At 47.4% G+C, this 26,831-nt stretch overlaps 1 protein-coding gene across 3 annotated transcripts in view; it reads left to right on the forward strand.

Moving 5' to 3' along the window:
• The window catches only part of IFT88 (intraflagellar transport 88), a 106,392-nt gene that overhangs the window by 64,582 nt on the left and 14,979 nt on the right, over positions 1–26,831 (forward strand). For all 3 annotated transcript variants that reach the window (XM_078865835.1, XM_078865836.1, XM_078865837.1), the window contains exons 19-23: positions 47–197; positions 11,633–11,748; positions 12,667–12,719; positions 20,601–20,666; positions 26,315–26,421. In XM_078865835.1, the coding sequence (XP_078721961.1) occupies positions 47–197; positions 11,633–11,748; positions 12,667–12,719; positions 20,601–20,666; positions 26,315–26,421 (493 nt within the window). The remainder of the gene's footprint in view (positions 1–46; positions 198–11,632; positions 11,749–12,666; positions 12,720–20,600; positions 20,667–26,314; positions 26,422–26,831) is intronic.

A 26,831-nucleotide genomic window follows, 5' to 3' on the forward strand; every position in this document is an offset into this window, starting at 1 on the left:
TAATGGAGAGCAGAAATTTTGCATTTATTGGGGAATGCTTTTGCAGATATGAAGCACTGGAGGAAGCAGGCCAAGCAGCGGAGTGGCTGCTGCAGCTGGTGACAGTGGTGCCCACAGACCCGCACGCCCTCGCCCGCCTCGGAGACGTCTACGACGCTGATGGGGACAAGTCTCAAGCCCTGCAGTACCACTATGAGGTGTGCACACTCACCACACCGCTACCAGACATTTGTGTGTCCAGTCAAAACCCTGGACAGCCAGACAATAGGGGGCGGGGGGGGGAGCCCTGGTCTGGATATATGAAAGGTCTGCTCGCAGCCACACTTTAAATGGAAATGTAATAAAAACAGCAAAACCACATGTACTCTGCAGTTTATGGTACACTACAGTACAGTATGTTGTGCTCGACAGTACATGGTACACTACAGTGAATGGTACTCCTTCAGGGGACCCTCTTCTCATTCTCTGCAATTTTGATGTATCTGTTGTTGCTGCTCACGCACTATGGATTCCCCTTGTAAAACAGTCGTGCAACTGACTAATTGGGACCATCTGTGTAACAAATCAAATAAACTCAAACTTATGTTAGTGTGTGCAGTGTACAGTCCAAATGATCACATTTGCGGTATCTGTGCAGTACAGTACTGTAGTTATGTCCTGGGACACTGCAGTGGCGAGATGTTAACTCTCTCACTTGATATGCAGGAGGTCGTGGGTTCGATCCTGACCCTGACGCCTGTATATTTGGAGTTTGCATGTCTCCTTGAGGTCACTTGAATGTTTTTCCGGGTCCTCCGGTTTTTCCCTACACATTAAAAAATATGCGTTTCGAGCATTTGGCTGCTGTAAATTCGCATATGCTAAGCCACTTCGTTGCGCTATTGTTTGTGGCCAGGTCGCTTCTGAAAAATAGCTATATAGCTCAGTGGGCCTTACATGGTAAAATAAAATAAAAAGTGTTTATAGTGTTCTTTACACAGTGCCACAGCCCCTCCCTACCATCGCCCACTACCTCTCCCCCACCACTAACTATTACCATAAGTACAATTCACGCACAATTACATATTTTACAAATTACACAAAATTAAGCAAGTGTTTGTGCATTTTATTGTACATATTAGAGTACATACATATTCTAAATTATATATTGTGCAAGTTATTATTTTATAATAAAAAAAAAAATTAGTATTTAAAATACATTACAGATGTTTTTCTATGCAGTAATTGGTCCAGCTCAATGTGAAATATGGCCAGCCCACGATCTGGCTAGCTGTTGTCTTTTCCTGTGCGATGATATCCTTACGTGTGTAAAATGAGGACTGGGACACGTCGTTAATAATAATAATAATGCAAATGTTTCATGCGTGTTCCATCCTTGGATCCCAGTGCACAATGCATGAAAAGCAGAGAATAAAAACAGACGCAGGGCCAACTGACCAAACTAAAGAGGGACGGCCAGTTTAAAGAGATGGGTTTTCAAAGCAGATTTAAATATATCTACTGACTCTGATTTCCCGATTTCAAGTGGCATGGGTGCCAAGATAACAAAAGCCCGATCGCCAAAAGAGCGCAACCTAGACCTGGGAGTGCTGAGCAGTTGTAGATCAGAAGATCTTAAGGACCTTGATGGACTATATAAATGTAGTAGTTCCTGTAAGCAATGGGGGTGAGCCCTTTTAGAGCCTTATAGGTTAATAGCAGTACCTTAAAAACCAGTCAAAATTTGACCGGTACGTCAATGAAGAGATAAGAGGACTGCTGTAATGTGCTCACGGAATGGTGTACATGTAAGCACTAGCAGCTGCATTCTGAACAAGCTGGAGTCTTCCCAGTACTTTGCTCGGTAATAAGGGCTCTTTATTGCAAGCCGGTAACGTAACGCGTAACACTCAGAGTCCCCAGAGAGCCCCGACCACATTCCCTTTCCCCCCCCTTGCTCCTCTCCCTCTACGGTTCTTGAAAATTCTCACCCTGAACCTTCCCCTTAAGCCAATCAGAGCCTCATCTTTCCCAATGGTTATGTTACTCAAGTGTCCCGGCCGCCTTACCATTAAAATTAAAATTTTGTACACTTCATGACTATCTCGGCCTTGCTGTGCGCTGCGTTGCACCGCTAGTCGAGTAGATAACCTTGCGTTCAATTAACCCTCGGAGCCAGGATGAATGTCCAACTCCAATCGTCATGTATTGATTGTAACAAGGTAAAACTGGTGAGAAAACACAGATACAGCATCTGTTATAATCCGGAAACACCAACACAATGAACACCACAGCATCAGAACATTGTCTTAGATAACAATAGATCCTGGACGGACCAGGCCCCTACATTACCACTGAACAACTAGACAAAGCACAAACCGGTGCGTTGCATACAGGCACATCGTGTATTCATCCCACTGCACCCCAAATGTACAGCATTACACATAACAAGTAAACTGTGGATGAGATACTTCGTCATCTTTACTCTCAGGATCGCAACATAGGCACAAGTCTGACTCGACCTACTAAATCACACGTAACATCCACAATAAGGAAAGTCGCAGGCTTCGTTACTAACTAGGCCTCGTATATACTACAACAACTTAACGGCACCATAAAGGCATTTACATCACTATAACGGTCATTCCAACATTACAACAGCATTGCCAATATTATAGGAATATAAACAAACTTACAGATAATGCTTCTTAAGCTCCCACAATGGACAAGTGCGGCTGTGGTCTCACTGAGATGCGATGCGTGCCGCCATCTTGACTTATCTGTGTAATGGCCGACGCCCGCGTGGTACAGTGGAAATCTAACATCATCACTTCCTGGTCACGTGACAAAAATTAGCATAAAAAAACAGGAACTTCCTGTGAACGTACGCTCCCCATCTGCCGTGAGGCAAGACACTCCCCGTCTGGTATCTAGGAGATACCACCAATTATTTCCTATCTCATAAACAAAAGTGTATAACAACTTCAACGGGTCGACTTATTTGTCCATATCTTTGCGAGAGAGAAGTAGTACTATCTCGACTATGGGCCTGATGAAAGTTCTTGCGACACCTTGCTTCGCAATCATAACCTGGACCTTTCGAACTTTTCCATCGGCACTTGGAATCGACTTGAGGATGCGGCCCATTGGCCACTCATTCCGTTTGGCTTGGTTGTCCTTCAGTAGAACGAGGTCGCCTTCTTGGATGTCTGGTCTGTTAGACTGCCACTTGTTGCGCACTTGGAGTGTCGTAAGGTACTCGTTTTTCCAGCGATGCCAGAACGTGTTTGCAAAGCTCTGCACTTGTCTCCATTGACGTCTGTAGAGGTCTGCAGTGCTGGCCTCCTCGGTAGGTGCCGTGAGCACATCTGTCTTCTGGGTAAGAAGTGTAGCAGGAGTCAAGATGAATGGTGACTCCGGGTCGGTTGAGACGGGGATCAGGGGTCTTGAATTAATTATGGCTGAGACCTCGGCCATGAGAGTGGTTAAGACCTCATGAGAGAGCCGTGTGGACCCGACATCACATAGCATGGAGTCGAGAATGCGTCGAGCAATCCCGATCATGCGTTCCCAGGCTCCACCCATATGCGAAGAGTGGGGAGGATTGAAGATCCATGTGCAGCCTTGGTCACTAAGGTATTTCCTGACAGAATCATCTTCGACATTCTCCGTATTGATCTTAAGCTCCTTACATGCTCCTATGAAATTGGTTCCACAATCAGAACGGAGTTGCTTGGCTGGCCCTCTGATGGCGAAGAATCTCCGGAGTGCATTTATAAAGCTCAAAGAGTCCATGGACTCGATGACTTCGATGTGCACTGCTCGTGTACTCATACAGGTGAACAGCACTGCCCAACGTTTGCTGTTCGCGAGCCCTCCTCTGGTGCGGCGAGAGATGACTGTCCACGGTCCGAACACGTCCATCCCTACAGAGGTGAAGGGAGGTTCCACACTGAGTCGATTGGCTGGGAGGTCTGCCATTTTCTGTTCTTCCTGTTTTCCACGTAGCTTACGACACCGGATACACTTGTGGATTGTGCTGGCGATGCACCTCTTTGCTCCAACGATCCACAGCCCTGCAGATCGGATTGCTCCTTCTGTGAAGTGCCGACCTTGGTGCTTGACCTTCTCGTGGTAGTGGCGCATGAGTAAGATTGCGATGTGGCTCTGGCTTGGGATTATGAGGGGGTTTCGTTCATTCTCATCTAATTTTGCATTCCCTAGCCGACCACCGATCCTGAGCAAGTCGTCTTTGTCCATCCTGGGGTTTAGCTTCCTGAGGGTGCTGACCCTAGGAAGGTCTTCTCCCTTGTTGATGGCCTTGATCTCACTTGCATAAGCTGCCTGTTGCACACAGCGGAAGATTGATTTCCTTGCTCTGGAAAGCTCGTCTTCAGTGCGTGGCACTGTGCAGTGATGCCATCCATTGCAGCTACCAGTGGTGTCTCTCATCGGGCGATGGAAGCAGTCTGCGATATGCGTTAAATGTGCTATCGCTCGCACGAGCGTCGTCCATTTAGAGAAATGTTCAAAATGGTGTGGACTCAGTGGACTTCTTGGTCGCACATTTGTTACGAAAGTTGTCACTTGAGGACGAATCTCCTTGTCGGAATCGGGCTCTATGAGTCCAAAGGTCTCCTTGGTTGTACATGGGCCACCGTCACGTCGTAACAGGAACGCTGGACCCGTCAGCCAGATTGTTTGATTCAGCAGAGATGCAGGGACGGACCTAGTTGCGAGATCTGCTGGATTCTGGTCAGTTGGAACGTAATTCCATTGCTCCGGCTGCGTCAATCTCCTGATGCGCTCCACCCGGTTGCTAATGTAGGTGTAGAACCTTCTGGTTTGGTTGTTTATGTAGCCTAGTACGACCTTACTGTCCGTGTAGAACTTGACCGCATCCAGTTTGATGTCCAATTCATCTAAGATCAGTTCCGCCACATCTGTAGCAAGAACGGCTCCGCACAGCTCGAGCCTTGGGATGGTATGTTCCGGTTGTGGGGCCTTGCCGTGGAACTCCTTCCAGGATTCCCACTCGGATGACAGGAACGGAGAGGCCACGGCCGCAGCGACCACCGCCACGACCACCAGCAGAGCGACGAGCAGTAGCTTCATCTTAGTCTTCTTCCCATCAGTCAGGGCTGGCTTTGAGAAACGTGGAGGTACAAACTCCGGCGAAGACGGTGGATGTACAAGCGAAGTCATGGTGGTTTCTTCGTAAGTCTGCACGATACAGCCTTGACTTCTCTCGCCGAGTTTCTCTTTCAGCATGAAGTTGTTGGGGCACGGTTTGAAGTGTGACGTGCGTCCATTCGTGAGCACACTTGTTCTGAATGTGCTAATGCGGTCTGGTTTGTGTGTTCCATCGAGACAAACGTCACCTATGATGACCCATCCTAGGTCGAGTCTCTGGGCGTAGGGAGCGTCGTGAGGTCCATTGCGTTGGTTGCGAACCTTGTGGACTCTCAGCATGTCCCTGCCGAGCAGAAGTAAAATCTGTGCCGCGTGATCCAATGGCGGGATGAACTCTGCTATGGGTTTCAGGTGTGGGTGGTGACGTGCAACTTCGGGCGTGGGAATCTCACTCCTGTCGTCCGGTATCTCGTTGCACTTTGTCACCGTAGGAAGGGCTAGCTTCATGGTGCTATCTATGGTTTCCACCATGAGGCCGCTCGCCCTTCTTCCCGCTGTCTCTATCAGTCCTGAGCATGTTCTGAGCGTGTATGGAACGGAATTCCCACCTACACTTAGCTGATCAAAGAACTCTGACCTTGCCAAAGACCTGTTGCTCTGGTCGTCCATTATGGCGTACATCCTTACTGCCCTTTCAGGATGTCCTTTGGGATAGACTCGGACGAGGCATATCTTTGAGCAAGATCTTCCTTTGAAGCCTTCTCCACAGACTTCTGTGCATTTGGTTGTGATTGACAAAGTGAGTGCGGCGGTCTCGCCTTGCTCCCCGCCGTGCTCTGCTTCGGGATCGGAAGCCTTAGTGCCACTGGGTTTCGAGTAAAATGTTTGCAGAGCAGTTGCGTGTTTGTCGCTGCCACATTCCTCGCACTTGATATCTGCCTTGCAATTCCTTGCAAGGTGGTTTGTAGAAGCACAGCATTTGAAGCACACTCCAAATTCTTTCAGAATGTTCTTCCGCTCTTCCAATGGCTTCCTCCTGAACTCACGGCATTTCTGGAGGGAGTGAGGTTTATCATGCAATGGGCATTGCTTCTCTGGATCCTCTATCTTTTTCTTTGTGGTGGTTGCCTGGACGGAGTTTGCGAATGTCGCAGGAGAGACCTCAGTCTTGTGTACGGAAATTGGCACTCTCGCTGTTCCTCGTTTCGCCATCGTTCTTTCCATTTTTGGGAGATCTGGACTGGAAATCCCCGTGGTGCCAAACATGAAACTCGGGTCATTTCTAGTCTTAGCCAGGTTGCGGATAAACATTGAGAAAAAAGAGAATGGGGGGAATGCAACCTGATGCTCTGACTTGTATCTTGAACCCGCTGTTCTCCATTTTTCCTGCACATCAAATGGCAATTTCTCTACGATGGGGTTCACGCCATGGTATGTATTCAAGAAAATGAGACCTGGTAAGTAGGGGTCAGCCTGGGCTGATTCAAGCTCCATCAAAAGATCTCCAAGCTCCGTAACCTTTTATTGTCTCGACCAGAGATTTTTGGAAAGTTCTGCAACTTCTTGAAGAGAGCCTTCTCAATGGTTTCTGGACTACCATAGCACTCCTCGAGCCTCTCCCACACCGCATGCAGGCTTGAGGTGGGGTCGTCAATGTTTGCTGACCGGATCCTCTTTGCGTACTCTGCAGACTCATTTCCTAACCATTTCACCAACAGGTCGCGTTCTTCACTTGCAGAGATGTCTGCATTTCGGATTGCATTCCTGAAGGTAGATCTCCAGGCTCGATAGTTTTCAGAGTGGTCATCAAACTTAACGAGTCCTGTGTTGATTAGTTCGCGGTGACCCCGGTACCTAGCAAAGTCCCCTAGTCCTGCTGATCCAGAGTGTGTCCATATTGGCGCTTGTGAGGTGCTATTATTTGCTGCATTGCCTTGCATGCCGTCATTTGCGATGGCGTTGGACTGTGGGCCCAAAGCGTTTCGATCACGTTGACTGGATCCCCTTATGTGACTGTCTGGAATGTGGGTCTGACTTGGTGCATCCACGTCTGACCTCACGTGCGCGACGCTGAGTTGGCGACTAACTGCCAGGGCAGGATATGCATTTCCACCATTCCTGTAGACAGCATTCATGTTCATTCGGTGTGGAGATGGCGATGCCTGAACGTCCACCCTTTGTTCAGTATCGTTTGGTGGAGGAGCATTGATGCATTGTTCAGAACAGTCCAAAATATTTTTTCTGGTGAGTTGATCACGGTCCTTGACAGGTATCTGATTGCCAAACTCACTCCAATTATCTTTCTTATCCAGGTTGGCTGCTGCCTCGAGCACCTCTGCCTGGGCCATTGCAGCAGCTGCTTCCCTTTTGAGTTGTAGGGTGCTTAACTTAGCATCCAGCTCAATGTTCTTCCGCGTGGCGGTAGCCACTAATATACTCTCTTGCTCTTCAAGCTCTGCTTTCTTCCGTGCAGCAGTAGCCACTAATATACTCTCTTGCTCTTCAAGCTCTGCTTTCTTCCGTGCAGCAGTAGCCACTAATATACTCTCTTGCTCTCGTGCGGCAGCAGTTGCTAATATACTTTCTTGCTCTGCTTTCCTCCGTGCGGCAGCAATTGCTAATATACTTTCTTGCTCTGCGAGCTCTGCTTTCCTCCGTGCGGCAGCAATTGCTATGCTTGCTTCTTCTTGTATGTGGGCCTTTTCAATTAGCATGGTTTCCTCTTCAGCCATGTAGGCAATACGGGCGTTTGCTGCTTCTGCTGCTGCGCGTGCCTGGCTGCTGCCATACTAGTAGATGATGTCTTTGAGTGTGCTGAGGCTTTAGATTTTGTGGTGGACCTGGATGAGACAGAGTGCTGAGATCGTGTCTCTCTTAAGCCCTCCACACGGTCCATTGCATCTTGTATCACTGCCTGCACATTATCATCGAGCAGTTCGAGGAAGTGCTCTTGTCTGCGCACTCCCTCAATGCCCTCATCTGTTTTCACCTTCATCAGGAGCGAGATGTATTTATTTGCCAGGAGCTTGTAGCTTGAGCTGCTCACATTCACTCGCTGGATGGCCCGCTGAATTGAGGCCACTGTGTCTGAGGCGTTTGAAGCTTCAGATGAATCTGCTTCAACCCGATCCCATGCCCGTTGTATCCTGGCATCAAGGTCCTGTTTCTCAGCATCATAGCTTTCCAAGGCCCTTTGTGTCAACCTGACCTCTCTTTGGGGCCTTGAACTCCCTTGGTCCTCTTGAGGCAGGATGCGAGGTCCTGGATTGCTTAAATCACCTTCTTCAGTATCTCTCCCTGCTGAACTGTGGCTTTCCATGTGTAATAAAAGACTTGACCACGATCTCTGGCTCAGTGTCCTTTATTCGGTCCGTACTGCGTTCCCACACGGCTGTCTCTCTTATTCTCTCTGTGCTGGTTCCGATGTCACTCCAGTCCACATCAGCAGCCCCGCTGCTGTTCTTGTCGCTCTTGCAGCCCCACAGCAGCTCCGCTGCTGTACTCTCACACAGCTCCCTTGGCTGTTCCTGCTGCAGCTCTGACAGCCTCGTGCTGTCTCGCCTTCTCGTCGCTCCTGCGACTCTTGGCAGCCACCCCGCTGCCCCTCACACACAGCCTTACTGCCTATCTCTATCTGCAGCTTTACACCTCCCAGTAGCTCCCTACTGTTCCCAGGGTTGGCTCCCGCTTCTGACGGTGCCCCCTCGGCTCGTACGCCCGCGTGGCCCCACACCTTTCCATTCACACCCCGACTGCCTTCTCCTTCCGGTTTACCCGCTTAAGGACCCCCTACCTTTCACCCACGTCACCTGGCTCCGCCTCCTCGTGACGTCACATCCGGAAGGTCGCTTACGCCCGCATTACACATGCTGCGATGCTAGCAGCACGATTTTAATGTAGACTCGTTGCAGAGTTCCTTGCTTGCTGCAGGCTGACTGCTTGAGAGCTCCTTGCTTGCTGCAGGCTGACTGCATGAGAGCTGGTTGCTTGCTGCAGGCTGACTGCTTGAGAGCTGGTTGCTTGCTGCAGGCTGACTGCTTGAGAGCTCTTTTCTTGCTGCAGGCTGACTGCTTGAGAGCTGCAAGAAGAGTATCTTTTTACTGCTGCAGGGCTGGCTGCAGCACTTCTTGGGAGCTTCAAGAAGGCTGTCTTTTTACTTGGCTGCAGAGAGCTGGTTGCAGCACTGGTTGGGAGCTTCAAGAAGAATATCTTTTTACTATCTCGGCCTCGCTGTGCGCTGCGTTGCACCGCTAGTCGAGTAGATAACCTTGCGTTCAATAAACCCTCGGAGCCAGGATGAACGTCCAACTCCAATCGTCATTTATTGATTGTAACAAGGTAAAACTGGTGAGAAAACACAGATACAGCATCTGTTATAATCCGGAAACACCAACACAATGAACACCACAGCATCAGAACATTGTCTTAGATAACAATAGATCCTGGACGGACCAGGCCCCTACATTACCACTGAACAACTAGACAAAGCACAAGCCGGTGCGTTGCATACAGGCACATCGTGTATTCATCCCACTGCACCCCAAATGTACAGCATTACACATAACACTAAACTGTGGATGAGATACTTCGTCATCTTTACTCTCAGGATCGCAACATAGGCACAAGTCTGACTCGACCTACTAAATCACACGTAACATCCACAATAAGGAAAGTCGCAGGCTTCGTTACTAACTAGGCCTCGTATTTACTACAACAACTTAACGGCACTATAAAGGCATTTACATCACTATAACGGTCATTCCAACATTACAACAGCATTGCCAATATTATAGGAATATAAACAAACTTACAGATAATGCTTCTTAAGCTCCCACAATGGACAAGTGCGGCTGTGGTCTCACTGAGATGCGATGCGTGCCGCCATCTTGACTTATCTGTGTAATGGCCGACGCCCGCGTGATACAGTGGAAATCTAACATCGTCACTTCCTGGTCACGTGACCAAAATTAGCATAAAAAACAGGAACTTCCTGTGAACGTACGCTCCCCATCTGCCGTGAGGCAAGACAATGACATTTAGTCACATTTTTACTTTTGCATAAATGTCAGATAGGAAAGCAACCCCTGACTTTAACACCATGTCTACGGGAAATTATAGTTCGCTTGAAGTCATTTCGAGTAAAGTAGCATTTCCCAGAAACGCATCCCTTATGTATAGCGGGGGATTCATGTATTCATAGTTTCTAGCATCAGAACTAAAAGGTATGGCAAATTGTAAATCAGAATACAAATCAGAATCCTAATATTTATCCTGGAGGAATCCGATGAGCTGTAAAGCTCTTTTTCACAGATGTCCAGTATGGGCGTTACAACGACAAACAGTACAAAAACATAAGAGTCGTGCAAAGTACAGGAAAAGTAAATAAATCACTGAAACACATGTAATGGTGGTATTGAGACGTACGCACACCAGCTCCGGCTAACTCCCATTACTTACCTGGACGGGGCAATCGTGATATTCCTCGCCGGGGCCCCTCCCGGGGGGAGGGGGTTGTGGGGTGCTTGGATCCCCCGCACCCCTCCCAACGGGTGGGGGCTGCGGGGTGTCCTGTGATCCCACAGAGCCCTGCCCCTCGGTGGGGAGTTTGTATAAAAGGCGGGAGCCTGAGAGAGTGGGGCAGTACTGACAAGCCGAAGCCAGAAGAACCAGCTGAAGACTGAAGTCCAGCTAGCTAGACCCTGGGACTCCTCTGACCCGCTGCCCTTGTAAGGGCCGGGTAGAGCAAGCCAGTGGTGCGACACCAGAGCCTCAGAGACCGACGTCCTTGTAAGGGCCGGGTCCGTGTGGCTGGTGGTCGAGAACTGCGCCTTGGCTGGGCCAGGTCAGGTAGCCTCCTTGAGAGGAGGGTCGAGGTATAGGTGGGGAGTAGGCGAGTTAGCTTGGGAATACCTCCCTTGAGAGCAGCGGGTGAAGAGGCCGTTACCTCTTCGAGTGTGAAGCTGTAACGTGGCTAAGTGTTAATAAATAGTGTTGCCTCTACTTCAACGTCTCTTTCGTCAAAGAACCCGCTACACATACAAATAAACTAAACCATCCCCATCTTTCCTAGCAAAGCCCACTGAGATGTTTCCTTATTTTTCAGAAGTGACCTGGCCACAAATGACAACTCAACAAAGTGGCTTATCATTTGGACATTTACAGCAGCAAAATAATTTAAATAATCTCATTGCGTGTTTCTAAACACAAGAGAACTTCTTAAGTGAGTGATGAAGCAAGAGGCAACATTTCGTAGGCAACTGGAAGCATGACCACCTAGCGCAAGGTGCCGACACACAATTGCCCACCGCTAGTACGTGCTTATGCCTGCACCACAACGATGAGGAGTCAATATGGACCAAGTGTTACGAAAAGCTTTCACAACTCACTTTCGTGACTTAACTGCACTCGCATGCGGCACCACTACCACTGTGCACGTATCAGTTTAAACATATGTACGTATATAACCACATTTTTTGCAATCTGTGATGTCAATCCCCTTTCCCGTGTGCCTTGTGTGCAGTCGTACCGTCATTACCCGTGTGACATTGAGGTGATCGAGTGGCTCGGAGCCTATTACATCGACTCCCAGTTCTGTGAGAAGGCCATCCAATACTTTGAGAGGGCGGCACTCATACAGTAAGTACACACACCAGCATGCATCTTACCACCACCGTGAACATATCTCTAACAGAGGCTACTTGTGACACATTAGGCCACGGGGTACCCTGATAGAGCCCAATAAAGTATTGCCATTGTCTCTGCTTGCTACCACTGATTGCTTCTCAGGATCAATCATATTTTCCAGCATCCTTTAACTGGACTGCCTAAATGCCAATTACTCATGGGGCAGTGGCCAACAACCACCAGAAGCAACAGTTTGAAGTCACATGTAATTGTTGATTAATGCCATTTCACTACATGTGTTGCATGTACTCTTATTCATCTACCGTGTTATTGAGAGTTCCTGAGTGCTGTTGGTGAGTGTTAATGAGCACTGGTGATGTGTCGGCGAGTGCTGCGAACCTTCCATACCATACCAAACCAAGCACTCTAATCTGCGTGTAGCAGTGTACGTTTTGATAAGGGGCAGAACAGGGCTGTGAGTAGTCCGTGAGCATTTCACTATAACTTTAATATGGCAGTCCCAAGCATACCCAGATGATGGCATGTTTAACTTGACAGTGTTTGGGATCACGCAATAATTTGGCGGCACTTGGAAGTTTTTTTCTACATTGTAGGTGTTACGGACAGATACGGAACAAGTTATGTAACTGCCCACCAGCTTTGTCGATGAATGAAAGCGGCTAAACACAAAATACTCAATCACTTTAGAAACATTTAGCGACATGAGACCATAACTATCTAACCCAAAGTGGTCAGAATTAACTTTAAGTTGGAAATGCCATGCTCTAATTTCTATGCATGGTGACGAATACCATAATTCTTAATGTAAACCCTGATTGGATTAAAGATACTTCTTTCAGACTTTGTAAAATAGACCCACAGGACCCGCCAGCGTGTTCGTTAAGATGATTCTGCGTTGCCCAACTCTAGGCCCACGCAGGTGAAGTGGCGCCTCATGGTGGCAAGCTGCTATCGGCGGAGCGGTGAGTACAGTCCGTTATGTTTTCATAACGCGACAAATATATCAGGAAACACGTTTTTTATCATACGGATTGGCTATAACGCGATTGAGTGAACGGAACTACGTCGTGCCAGTAGGAATAAAGGTTTGTACGGCTGCCTCGGCGTAGCATCACACAACGTGGGGTGCCGCTGATGCTTCTAGATGCTACCCACGCGCCTCAGTCTTTGTTCAGCCTGTGTTATGCATCTCACGTGTTATCGCGGACTGTGCTTTACCCTATATTATATATTATTTATTATCACGCAATTTTTACATAACGCGGTGTTGTTCAGGAACGCAACTACTACCACTTTATGGGAAAACAAACTGTACTGCGAGGTTAGATCAGAGTTCTTTCAAAACGCCATTACAGCCAATCTCGTCTGTGCCACCATATCTCTTCATAGTGTTCTTGTACGCAATCCTACAGCTATTGTTTCTGTATTTAAGTATATTGAATTTCTTTCACACCGTATCTAGCCAACCATGCTAATCGAGGGTTCTGGGGGAAGGACAACAAACAAAACACAAAAGAAACGAGTTTTCAATTTAGATTTAATCGTGCATAGCTCCAGTATAGCCAACACCTGACCTCCAATATCTTCTCTCAGTGTTCCACCATTAGGCTTTATGTTTTTTCCTTTGTCTCTTCTTTTTTCATACGGCGCTACTGTGGTTGCTTTTCCAACCGAGCGGCTCTTTACCAGTGCATCAGTCCAACTTGGTGATGGTGTCGGTGGTGCTGAGCACTAACATTGAAGGCTGTGTGAAGGTTGCCATCTTCTCCCACCCCTTGGTATCTGACCTCTAGGTTCCCATTCCCATGACTGTTTCAGTAACCTACCCTTTTCCATCCTGTTTGCTTTTATTATCCTATGCTCGCCTAGCACACGTGCACATTCATCGTACAATACCTGCTTATCCATTGAAATCTCCTAAAATCAGTATAACGTGGTGCTGTACTTGCTTATCGTATCAAAAGACACACATCATTTTATAAAAATGTAATAAAGGTCGTTGAAGCGACTTCTGGAATCCAGTCTTTATTTACTTTTCATTACAGCATTCCTTCACGCTGCTGACAGGCAGCGTGAGAGGGATAGAGAGAGAGAGACACGCGCGTAGTCACGTGGAAATTTGGACCTCCGCTCTTGCGTGGCCTCCTCCTCTGTTCGTTCCAGTTCTGACCACGTGTTGTTCGTCTCCACCCCTATTTAATACCCGGGTCACGTGGTACGTTTCCACCAATCCTGGTTAGCCTCTATGGAATCTTCAAGACTCCATCGTAGGCTCCCGGGACTCCGCCCCTGACTCGTCTCCCCATTGGCTGTGGCTAAAGCCAGCAGAACCAATCTTCTACAAACAGCTGTCACCTTTCCATTACGTCAGGGCCACGCTCCTAGGCTTTTTCCCATTGGCTATGGACCAGGACCGGCAGAGCCAATCATCGTGATGAGTTGTAATCCGTCAACGACCCGGATATAACCTCACATTACATCACCCCCCCCCCGGTGTAAAAAGTCAGCCGTCTCGGCTGGGAAAAGGGGTGACAGGCCGAATCCCTTTGAATAAATCTTAGGGCGTCTAAGACGCATTAACAAGGTAAGGGGGAGTAGGGGTCAACGCGCCGAGGAATGTAAAACATTAAACAACAGACATATATTAGGGCGCCCCTGGAGCGCAGTAACACCAGGGTGACAGACCGCAAGGCAAGCAGTATTAGCGAAATGGGAGAGACTACGACCGCGTACGCGACGCCGGACCCTCTCCTCCTTTCGTTCGTGGTTGCCTCTCCGACTGTTCAGCAGGAGGTGGTTGCCGTGGAGAAGAAGAAGTTTCGGTTTCCGTTGTATCTGGGACAGGCCCCGTTGGAGGTGGAACGTCCGTGGTCTCGTCGTCCTTCAGAACCTGTTCATCTGCGGGGGGTATAACACAGCCCCGCTGGGGATCAATGGGCGAGGCAAGTGGCACATTCAGCACGCCGGCCCCCGCAGGTCAACAAGTGGAGATGAAGGGCCAGCACGCGGGTCAACGTAGGGCTTGAGCCGCGAGGAATGGACATACCAATGACGTTGGCCGTACTGGATGCGAACACTCTGGGGATTCCGAATGTCCACCAGCCTCACACGCCCCCGCCAAGGCTTGTGCAGTTTAGGGGACATACCCACTGGCACCTGAGGGCAATGGAGCCATGCCATATCGCCCACCGACCAAGGCATATCAGTTCGCGATCGACGCGCATACCTCCCTTTCCTTGCCTGTGTACGGGCCGTCGTACATCTGGCGGCCTCTCATGCCTCCGTAACCCGTTTAAGCGAGTCTCGCACGTGGTCAGGCAGGGAAGGGGGGGACGGTTGTTTCTCCACTTGTTTCTCCATCAATCGGGGGTACATTCTCACGGCCATACATCAGGAAAAATGGTGAATATCCTGTGGACGCGTGCGGAACCATGTAGTATGCCGCCAGGACGCCCAGTATGTGCAAGTCCCAATCGGTTTGTTTTTCACTGACCGTGTGACAAAGCATGGCCGAAAGGGTGCGGTTAAATCGTTCCACCAAGCCATCCGTTTGCGGATGGTAAGGGGAAGTGCGGATTTTCTTTGTACCCAAAGCAGAGCACACTTCTTTGAGCAATTTGGAGGAGAAGTTACGTCCTTGATCTGTGAGCAGCCCTTCGGGTGCTCCTTTATCCATGACGTATCCATTCAAGAAAGCCTCGGTGATGGATGAGGCCGTTTGGTCAGGCAAAGGCCAGGCCATAGGCCAGCGAGAAAATATTCGACCCCGACCAAAAGGTATTTATTTCCCCTAGCCGATGGAGGGAATGGGCCCAGGATATCCAGAGCAACCAGCTCATTAATACGGGATACCTCGATCGAACGTTGGGGCGGGATATAATTTTGACGAGGCGGTTTCCTCTTTGCACAATCATGGCATGAACGGATAAAGTTAGTGACATCTGCTGTCATGCCGGGCCAAAAGAAATCCTGCTGCATCGCGGCCAATGTTTTCTGCACGCCGAGGTGCATCAGCTTGTCGGCGTGCAGAGCGCGGACCAGGTCGTGGCGAAGGGATGTCGGCACAACCAGGCGTGAACGGTCAGACAATCCATCCGTACACATCAGTAATCCCGCCTGGCCCCGAAACATCTGCCATTTCCATCCCGCCAAATGAGATCTCGGTTTCCCGATCAGTTCCCGCAGCGGAGCCAGAGAGGCATCAGCCTCCTGCTCGCGTAGACACACGGAGTGCGGCAAATGCAGCGTATCATCGGCGCCAACGGGTACATCCTGGCCTTCATCGTTCGACATCGCCCCCATAACCGGACAGGGCGAGGTAGGCAGCGCCCCACAGCGGTGCGTACCCATCAGACAGGCGCAGGGAGGAGTCGGGGGCAACCTGGAGAGAGCGTCCGCGTTGCCATGGCGAGTACCCTTGCGGTACGTGATATTTAAGGAAAACTCCTGCAATGATTCTAACCACTGAGCCAATTGACTGGACGGTTCTAATTTCAAAGAATATTGCTAACAGTTCCCGTCGCATCACGCAATATCGCGTCTCGGCAGGGGACAGAACCCTGCTACCGTATGCCACCACTCGCTCGACCCTGTCTTTCCGTTGCGACAAAATGGCTCCTATGCCGATATCGCTAGCATCCGTGTCACGGATGAACGGCTGGGAAAAGTCTGGGTAGTCGAGCGTCGGCGCGGTGGCCAGGTGATCCCGAAGAGATTGAAAAGAGCGCTCCTCTTTCGGGCCCCATTTAAATCTCTGATTTTCCCCCGTCAGAACATGCAGCGGCTTAGCCAGCGTCGCGAAATTCTTAACAAAACGGCGATAGTAGGATGCGAACCCTATAAACCGCCATACATCGCCCACCGAAATGGGCGTGGGCCACTCTCGGACACACGCCGTTTTCTGAGGATCCGTGGACACAACGTCAGAACTGATGATGTGCCCCAAGTAGCGGACGGATCATTGCGAAAGGTGGCACTTTTTTGGTTTAAATTTTAGGTCAGCCGAGCGCATCCTCCGAAAGACAGTCTCCAGTCGTTGGAGATGTTCTTCGAAAGTGCGGCTGAATACAATGATATCGTCCAAATATATGAGGCACTTTTCCCACTGCAGCCCTGCCAGCACCGGTTCCATCGGGCATTGGAACGTCGCCGGTGCCGCATTCAAGCCCATAGGTAGGCAGTTAAACTCAGAGGCCTTGTGGCGTGCGGAACGCCGTTTTCGGTCTTGACGCGTCATCGAGGGGCAGCTGCCAAAACCCAGATGACAGGTCGAGGGTGGAGAAAAACTTTGCCCCTGACAAAGTGTCCAACGAGTCGTCCATCCGTGGCAAGGGGTATGCGTCCGCCACGGATATTTTATTAAATTGGCGGAAGTCTACACAAAACCTCGTCCCACCATCCTTTTTCTTAACCAGCACCACCGGCGCGCCCTAAGGACTGTTGGATGGCAAAATTATATCGGCCGCCAACATGTCGTCCACCGCGCCACGCACGTCTTCCCTTTCTGCAGGGCTCATGCGATGCGGGTGCATACAAATCGGTCCCGCCGCACCGGTGTGGATATGGTGCGACAAGAGTGAGGTCCCCAGATCCAAATCGTTTTTACTGAAAACGTCAGCGTACTCCGATAATAATGAATGCAAGGCGCTCCGCTGCGTGGCCGACAAGGACGTATTTTCCCCGCACAAATCTGCGATCCATCGATCGTCTGAACGATCGGATCGTGGCCCGCCAGCGGCCATTTTTGTGGGTGGTTCACCCTCAAAGCTGGTAAAATCGGTAGTGGCGTGAGCCAGCACCGAGCCAGCCGGGACGACGACCCGGTCCGGGCCCCCATTCAACACTTGTATAAACGGGACCTGACCAGGCCGAACGATAGTTTGAGCCGCCACTAGGGAAAAGGATTTTGCCACAGAATTCGACAGGGACAACAGCACACCCGTCGCACCGTCCGCAGCTTCCAATCGCTTTCGGTAACGCAGCGGAATAAGCATTTGTGAGCCTGATGGTACTTCTATCGTGGCAGCAACAATCGCGTTAACAGCGTTCCCTGGGGGCGAACGGCCCAGCAGGGACAGCAGGAACGACATTCTACGGCCCCCTGGCATTTTCAAGCAACCTTGGTTGACGAGTATTTTAACTGGCATGCGGCGAAGGAAATCGGTGCCCAATAGGCATGAGACGGCCAGTTAACGTGAGATCAAAACTGGTCCCTCCGCGGTGATATTCCCTATAGCAATACGCACATATATTCGCCCCAAAATACCCATGCTACCCCAATTTGCAGCGACGCACGCGTCGTTAGCCGGTCGGACCCGCGAAGTAGGAATGGACAGGAGATGAAAAATAACATCGGAAATTATGGTAGCAGACGCGCCAGTGTCCACCAAAATACGAACATCGATCCCATCGATGGTACCCCGTACCGTCGAGGACCCCGACGCGGCTGCCACCACCCTACGGGCCAATTTATTCCATTGTGTAACCGAGTACGGCATCGACACAGGTGATCCACAACCCCCTTCCGGAGTGCAAACATGTGTGCGAGTGGATGGGTGATGTGACAAGACCTGCCGGGTGTCCGATATGCGCCGACTTGCCCGAGGGTGCCGTGGATCCGCGTCCGGTGGAGGAGATGGAAGCCGGCCCGACGGGAGCTGAGAAGGTTGAAGTCGGCAGCGGCAATACCGGGCCACACTTGAAACACGTGGCCGCCGTCGCCCGGCGGTCGCTCGCCCCGGTCCCCGCTCGTGGTCGTCTGGCCCCATCATGCTGCTCGCGCGGCCGGCGTTTCGGGACCCAGCGAGGAACAGCAGCCATCACCTCGTCGTCGCTGGAGTCGTTGGAGCCGTGGATGACCCGACATGGAGACCAACCCAACGGTGGACCGTCTATTTCAGGATCCTCCGTCCATGCCGCCATCTGATCCCAGCGTTTAAGGTTGAACTTGGCGTCCAAGCAGCGCGCCGCCCATCGGGACGTAAGCGGTTCGTGGCCGCACACGGCAACGAGATGTTTAGTTCCTGGGCTAACTCAATCATTCTGGAAAGGATGAGAGGATCCAGGAGATCGGCTGACGAATCGGGGTAGGCGGCCATGGCAAGCGCTAACAGCGCCCCTCGGTAAGCCAAGAGCGATTCTTCTGCTCCTCGACGACGTTGCATAAATTTCCGGGTAGCCGCCATCGGCGGCTCGTAGAACTCCGCCATTTCCGTGAAAACGTCACGCAGCGTCTTCTTCTTACTCGCCGGGATGGATCGGAAGAATGCCAAGGAGACATCATCCAACAGCGTGGGCAGAGCCTCCAGCGCCTCTGCCTCCGTCCATCGCACCAACCGAAAGGCTGACTCGAACCACCACGTGAACGCCCTCCAGTCGCCCCCGGCGACAAATTCTTTAATTTGAGGAAGGCGATGGCCGTGGTGAATGTCCGAGGCCTCGAGCGTCTCCAATCCCGCTCTCCGCGCAGTACGCGGCTCCGTCAAGATGGCGTCCGGTGGCCACGTGACAGCAGCCCCGCCCAAGATGGCGTCCGGCGGTCGCGTGGCGGCAGCCCCGCCCAAGATGGCGTCCGGCGGCCGCGTGGCAGCAGCCCCGCCCAAGATGGGTTCCACGGAGTCACACACTTGAACTTGGAGGCAATACATTTATTATATCACCCCAACAGGGTAACTACATAAACATACACAGTTTCTAGACCCCAACAGGGTTTCTACATAAACGTACACAGTTACTAGACCCCAAAAGGGTAACTACATAAACGGGTCAGGTCAGCAACACACTGCCTGATCCACGATGCCGAGCGTAACGACCAAAGACCGACGACCGATGACTGAAGACCAAAGAGACGTAGCACCGAGGGTTCCATTCCAGCAGACGGCGGCGATTGCTCTCGGGACCTCCCTTTTATGCTCCTGAGCGCGTCCTCGGCCACGCCCCCTTCTGGATCTCACCAGAAGGTTCTCGACCGAGCACCACGTGTCTCTCAAGTCACCCTTTGGGCCCCCTCGCTACCCTGTCCCGGTCACGTGCCCTCTTGGGTTCACCCAAACTGTCACGTCCTTACTTGCCCTCTCTCTGACCGTCACCAGAATCATGCCCCCTAGGACTCGCTTCCATGCCATACCCACTCTGGTGCCAGAGAGAGGCTCAAGACGCACAGTTCCACTCTTGTGACAGCAGCTGGCGCTAAACGCCATCGTGGCTCCATTTACGTCACTACACTAGTACAGTACACCGGTTTGTTGGACAGCATATCCCCAACATTTATAATCTGAGTATGACGTTTCGCCAGTAATTACAACTAGTATCATCATGTTCTTTTTACATGACAAACGTTACTAATTGGCTGTCGGGTGGTGGCGGGTTTAACGACACATTCATAATTACGCGATCTAACCCAAAAAACCCTATATTATGGATGATATTGGTCGCAAAAGCCTATGTGTTAAACTGACGAACCTCTTTGGGGAGGATACTTTCCTTCCTAATGATGTGAGTTGTAATTACGGGATGAAACGTCATACGCAGATTGTAAATGTGTGCGGCGTGTTACAAGTTGAAATTATTATCATTATTATTGACAAATGTCCAACAGTAGTTATCAAGTTGGATATTACTTCTACTCCATGGTTTTGAATCTTGTGAACGTGCTTATCAATCACGATGCATTCTTGACATGCATCAAACTACTCTAAAGGATATTTAACAGATACTCTATATATAAAATTCATGTTCATATCGTTATTGTTTGCTGTTATTTCATTTAGCTTGGTCTCTATTTTGTATGGATGCTTATCGATCTGTTTAGCCTAATATAGATTTTGTGTTTTGTCTCTTAACAGGAAATTATCAGAAGGCTTTAGAAACCTATAAGATGGTGCATGTGCAGTTTCCAGAAAACGTGGAGTGTAAGTATGATGCACTGTGCCATGCTTATCGGTATATCCATTGCCAGGGTTTCACATTCGTGTTTTTTTCATCTTCAGTTATCCTGTACATTAACCATGTCCATTGATATTGAAAGGTTTGCACATTTCATATAAGTCAGTCAGTTTAAATCTTGACTTAAAGCTTTCGTGACTGCAGGAATTAATATTCTTGGGTCTTTCGGTAAAGTCACGTAGATAGGTTCAAATAAAATATTTTTGGTTATTTTCTTTGAATCTATCTACGTGACTTTACCGAAAGACCCAAGACTAGTCAGTCAATCTTAATTTTAGAACTTTCGTGACTGCAGGAATTATTATTTGTTTCTTTCGGTTAAGTCACGTCTAAAGATAAAATAAGAAATTAAATTAAATAATAGAATATGACGTTTCGATTGCAACACAAGCAATCATCATCAGGTATAATGAAATAGCGACATAAACTCTAACCAGAAAACTATAGACAGACATATTAGCAGACAGATATCACCAAGATACATAGCGAGAGCAACACAGGTAACAGAGAGGGGTGATCGTCTCTGTGTGGTGGCCTTAAATAGACAGAGGGGGGGCGGAGGCAGAGAGAGGGAGGAGGGTTAGAGAAAAAATTAGCATATCAATGAGTGGTCAACAGACGTGGTGCTGCGAATGCGATGGCACGGAAAGCAAGCCTGAAAATCAGGAGAAGGACACACTAAAATTAAATAACCTAGTAAAATATCGAAATGTAATGTAATACAACACAGAGGGTCGGTCAACACACAATTAACGCATAGCCTGGTTGATTACGTATTTCAAAGATTGCTAAGTTAGAATTTAAGTGTGAACAATCTAAAGAGAGGACACAGGCAGAGAAAACAAGTCGCCAGAGAGAGAGAAAAAAGATAAGCTTAAAACTTCCCCGTAGAAGTGGTTCAATCTTAATTTTAGAACTTTCGTGACTGCAGGAATTATTATTTGTTTCTTTCGGTTAAGTCACGTCTAAAGATAAAATAATAAATTAAATTAAATAATAGAATACGACGTTTCGATTGCAACACAAGCAATCATCATCAGGTATAATGAAATAGCGACATAAAATCTAACCAAAAAACTATAGACAGACATATTAGCAGACAGATATCACCAAGATATCTGTATCTTGGTGATATTTGTCTGCTAATATGTCTGTCTATCATCAAGATATCTGTATCTTGGTGATATCTGTCTGCTAATATGTCTGTCTATAGTTTTCTGGTTAGATTTTATGTCATTATTTCATTATACCTGATGATGATTGCTTGTGTTGCAATCGAAACGTCGTATTCTATTATTTAATTTAATTTATTATTTTATCTTTAGATGTGACTTAACCGAAAGAAACAAATAATAATTCCTGCAGTCACGAAAGTTCTAAAATTAAGATTGAACCACTTCTACGGGGAAGTTTTAAGCTTATCTTTTTTCTCTCTCTCTGGCGACTTGTTTTCTCTGCCTGTGTCCTCTCTTTAAATTGTTCACACTTAAATTCTAACTTAGCAATCTTTGAAATACGTAATCAACCAGGCTATGCGTTAATTGTGTGTTGACCGACCCTCTGTGTTGTATTACATTACATTTCGATATTTTACTAGGTTATTTAATTTTAGTGTGTCCTTCTCCTGATTTTCAGGCTTGCTTGCCGTGCCATCGCATTCGCAGCACCACGTCTGTTGACCACTCATTGATATGCTAATTTTTTCTCTCACCCTCCTCCCTCTCTCTGCCTCCGCCCCCCCCTCTGTCTATTTAAGGCCACCACACAGAGACGATCACCCCTCTCTGTTACCTGTGTTGCTCTCGCTATGTATCTTGGTGATATGTCTGCTAATATGTCTGTCTATAGTTTTCTGGTTAGATTTTATGTCGCTATTTCATTATACCTGATGATGATTGCTTGTGTTGCAATCGAAACGTCATATTCTATTATTTAATTTAATTTATTATTTTATCTTTAGACGTGACTTAACCGAAAGAAACAAATAACTAGTCAGTCAGTTTATTTAGGTTAAGGCCCGTTGAGCTAATAAGCCCTTTTTCAATGAGGACCCAGTCAAACCATGTTTCAAAATGGCTGAGCACATTACATAGGATGGGAGGATTTACAGGGGCTGTTTCGTGCGGATGATGTGACGGTAGCTAGCACATTACACGGGAAGGGAGGGTCTACAGGGGCTTTATAGCATAGCTGATAAGACAGTAGCAAGCACGCTACATGGGAAGGGAGGGTTTACTTTGACTGCATAGCACGGCTGATGTGACGGTTTGCAGTACATTACATGGGAAGGGAAGGTTTACAGGGGCTACATAGCACAAAAGCAGGACATTTTTTATAAACATGGCCAATAATAAATAATACAAAATCAGAACTATATACAATGTACATACAATTTACATAGATATCACCTAAGCAGACGCTATCTAGGTCAAACCTTTGGAAATGCCTTGTCAGGCTCCCACCGAAATTTGTATAATCCACTTACATTTTTTCCTTTCCAATTTCTATCGAAAATAACACAGCAGCTGCATGCACACCTGTTTGCAGATTACAAGGGAAATGTAGATTTACAGGGACTTTGAATCTACCTTCTCTTTCAATAAAAGTGGAAGAATATGAGTAAATATAGACAATGCATCACACTTTATTTGTATGAATTTGGGTTTAAATTATAAAAACAAATATTTTAAGGCCCAATACTGTACCGGTGAAACGTTCATAAACACTTTGTTAAATATGTGTCGATCGCTCTCCAACACACTCAATCAGACTCAAAATATTTATATTGTAGGAGGAATCTGATGAGCTATGAAGCTCTTTTTGACAAATGTCCAGTCGGGGCACGAGGTCAGAAAGTTACAACAACAAACAAGACAAAAACACGATAGTGCAAAGTACACCAAAGGTGAACCAGTCACGACAATAAATAAACAAATGCAAATAAATCAAGTTTATGAGTACAAATTGGAAAGTCTATTAATTCCGGCCGATTTTTCAACAATAAATGCGAGCTTGGACAAGGCAGCAAAACAACAACAACAACAGTCCCAGGCCACAGCAACACAAAACACGGTCCCTCAATAAACTTGCACACTACATTTCGATTTAAAGCTTTCGTGACTGCAGGGATTCATCTTCTTGGTTCTTTTGGTAAAGTCACGTAGAAGGGAAGTAATAAAATAATAAAAATGAAACATAATAAAACAATTCTCACGACGTTTCGGCCACAACGCAAGCAGCCGTCCTCAGGCGAAGAATGAAACACCACCAAGCTTGGAGCGTATATTTAAGCTGGGTTAGAGGGGGGGAGGTGGGAAGAAGAGCGCCTAGACAAAATAATTTGCATATCAAGAGGAATTCAGCATATGGAAAATGCGTAGGAGGTGGGCTGGGGGGGTTCCAAATCAATACTATGCCCGTGCATTATGCAGGATTAGCAGCATCAAAGGGTGGGGGGAGGGGGGTAGCATTAACAAAGGAAAGGAATGTTAATAGTATGTAGCTGCAGTTACTAAACAACCACGTAAAAAACTAAAGTATAAACTGCATAACAAACTAAAGTATAAACTACATAGCATCATCAGTATACTTACTATATTCTACAATAAGCTGAGTTACTAACAGTAAGTAATACATACAAAATTCTACGTTGTAAAAAATTATATAATATGCTTCCATCTAAACTTTATTCTCTTACATCACACGCGTCTATACCGTACTATATACTGCCATAGACAAACCCAACATTAAATTACATACTGTATTGCTATAAACCACCCTATACCTTATACATTTTAATATAACACTATGTATTATTCTACCCACCCTAATGTGTATCGAAATGGTTTATTACGTCCTTCCAGTGATTGCTAAGCCAGACAATTTTAACCGAGAAGATGGATTCTGGCTTAGCAATCACTGGAAGGACGTAATAAACCATTTCGATACACATTAGGGTGGGTAGAATAATACATAGTGTTATATTAAAATGTATAAGGTATAGGGTGGTTTATAGCAATACAGTATGTAATTTAATGTTGGGTTTGTCTATGGCAGTATATAGTACGGTATAGACGCGTGTGATGTAAGAGAATAAAGTTTAGATGGAAGCATATTATATAATTTTTTACAACGTAGAATTTTGTATGTATTACTTACTGTTAGTAACTCAGCTTATTGTAGAATATAGTAAGCATACTGATGATGCTATGTAGTTTATACTTTAGTTTGTTATGCAGTTTATACTTTAGTTTTGTACGTGGTTGTTTAGTAACTGCAGCTACATACTATTAACATTCCTTTCCTTTGTTAATGCTACCCCCCTCCCCCCCCTTTGATGCTGCTAATCCTGCATAATGCACGGGCATAGTATTGATTTGGAACCCCCCAGCCCACCTCCTACGCATTTTCCATATGCTGAATTCCTCTTGATATGCAAATTATTTTGTCTAGGCGCTCTTCTTCCCACCTCCCCCCCTCTAACCCAGCTTAAATATACGCTCCAAGCTTGGTGGTGTTTCATTCTTCGCCTGAGGACGGCTGCTTGCGTTGTGGCCGAAACGTCGTGAGAATTGTTTTATTATGTTTTATTTTTATTATTTTATTACTTCCCTTCTACGTGACTTTACCGAAAGAACCAATAAGATTGCACACTACAATTTAACTTTTGAACACTGGTGTGCTGAAGCATGAATACATTGTCACGTTTGTTACTCACGTGACAACTTTGTCTATTTGGTTGAGTCGGGTGGAGGAGGGTGCACGATACACTTTGGCATTTTAGTCACACGATGATCTGACCCAACAGTCAATTATGAATCGAGATCATAAAGGATTTGTTTAATAATAGCGGAATTTCAGATCAGTGCTGCCCAATAAACATTTGTTTAAGCAAGTCTACCTTTTTGTTTCATTGAGTGCCATTAAAATATACGTATATAGTGAACCTCCCAACAGTTTAACAAGTAGTCTTTCGCGACCATTATTCATAATAAAGGGTTATTTGGGTTAGATCGCGTAAATATAAATGTGTCGGTAACTAACCCACCACTACTCGACACAGCCACTTATTAAGGTTTTACTTCTCATTCTTTTTTCCATGAATCCTATTATCTGCAAGGCCATGGGAACAGAATACGCCATACGTATCAACTGTGATGATCCAGTGGAAACCTGGCCATTATTTATTCGCTTAGAAGTGGCAGTGCATCCCCACATTGTTGCTCTTAAGAAGAGACACACTGTGTCTGTTACATTGTTAATGATCCCTTCTTACATTTCATCCCATCATGCCTGCATTCTCAAAACTGCACTGTCTTGGAAATGTGTTGCAATTCCACCCTGTATAAAATCATTGATTGTCAATAGAACCGCGAGGTAGAAATTCCGTGAAGCATTTTAATGGCGAGCCTTTGTAAAGCATCTAAGTTTTGTAAATGTTATTGTCGTATGTTAATATCTGTGTACGGGAGCACGAACACATGCACACAGAAAGTGCACCAAGCTTGGCACAAGCGCCGCAGTGACGTCACCTCCACTTGGTGGTGAACGGCGGTTGTGGTTGTTGCACACACGTGTACTTGTGCACGTGTGCACTTACCTGGCAACGTCCTAGGCCTGAAGTTCCTGGTGCGGTTGTGTAACGACATGGGACTGAAGGAGGCCCAGGAGTATGCCACTAAGTTGAAGCGTGCTGAGAAGGCTCGGGACGTCAAGGAACAGGCAAGGGCATGCGTTTGCAGGGTTGCGTGCCCGCACGTTTTTATACACCCGAGCACACTCAGAAGTTGCTATAATTTTCATCTGCGTGGGAGTGATGTTGCCACAGTGTCTGCCGTGGACTCGATACACCCTAAGATTACGTAGCTAAGGGAGTATTAGGAAGCCACTGGAGCTATGCACTTTTAACTCGGGAGTGAAAACTCATTTCTTGATAGCTGCTTTTTGTATTTAGTTGTCCTCCCGCACCTCCGATGAGCACAGTTGACTACGTACAGTGCGAAATAAGTTCAGCATTAATACATACGTACATTGTTTTAATGGAAATGACAGAAAGGACCCACATTTTGTATATTTTCAAACAAAATGCATCTAAATATTGTATAGATTTTGTGAAATCGTAAGAAATTATA

The sequence above is a fragment of the Lampetra fluviatilis genome, chromosome 21 (genome assembly GCF_964198595.1).
Source record: "Lampetra fluviatilis chromosome 21, kcLamFluv1.1, whole genome shotgun sequence".
Taxonomy (NCBI): Eukaryota; Metazoa; Chordata; class Hyperoartia; order Petromyzontiformes; family Petromyzontidae; genus Lampetra; species Lampetra fluviatilis.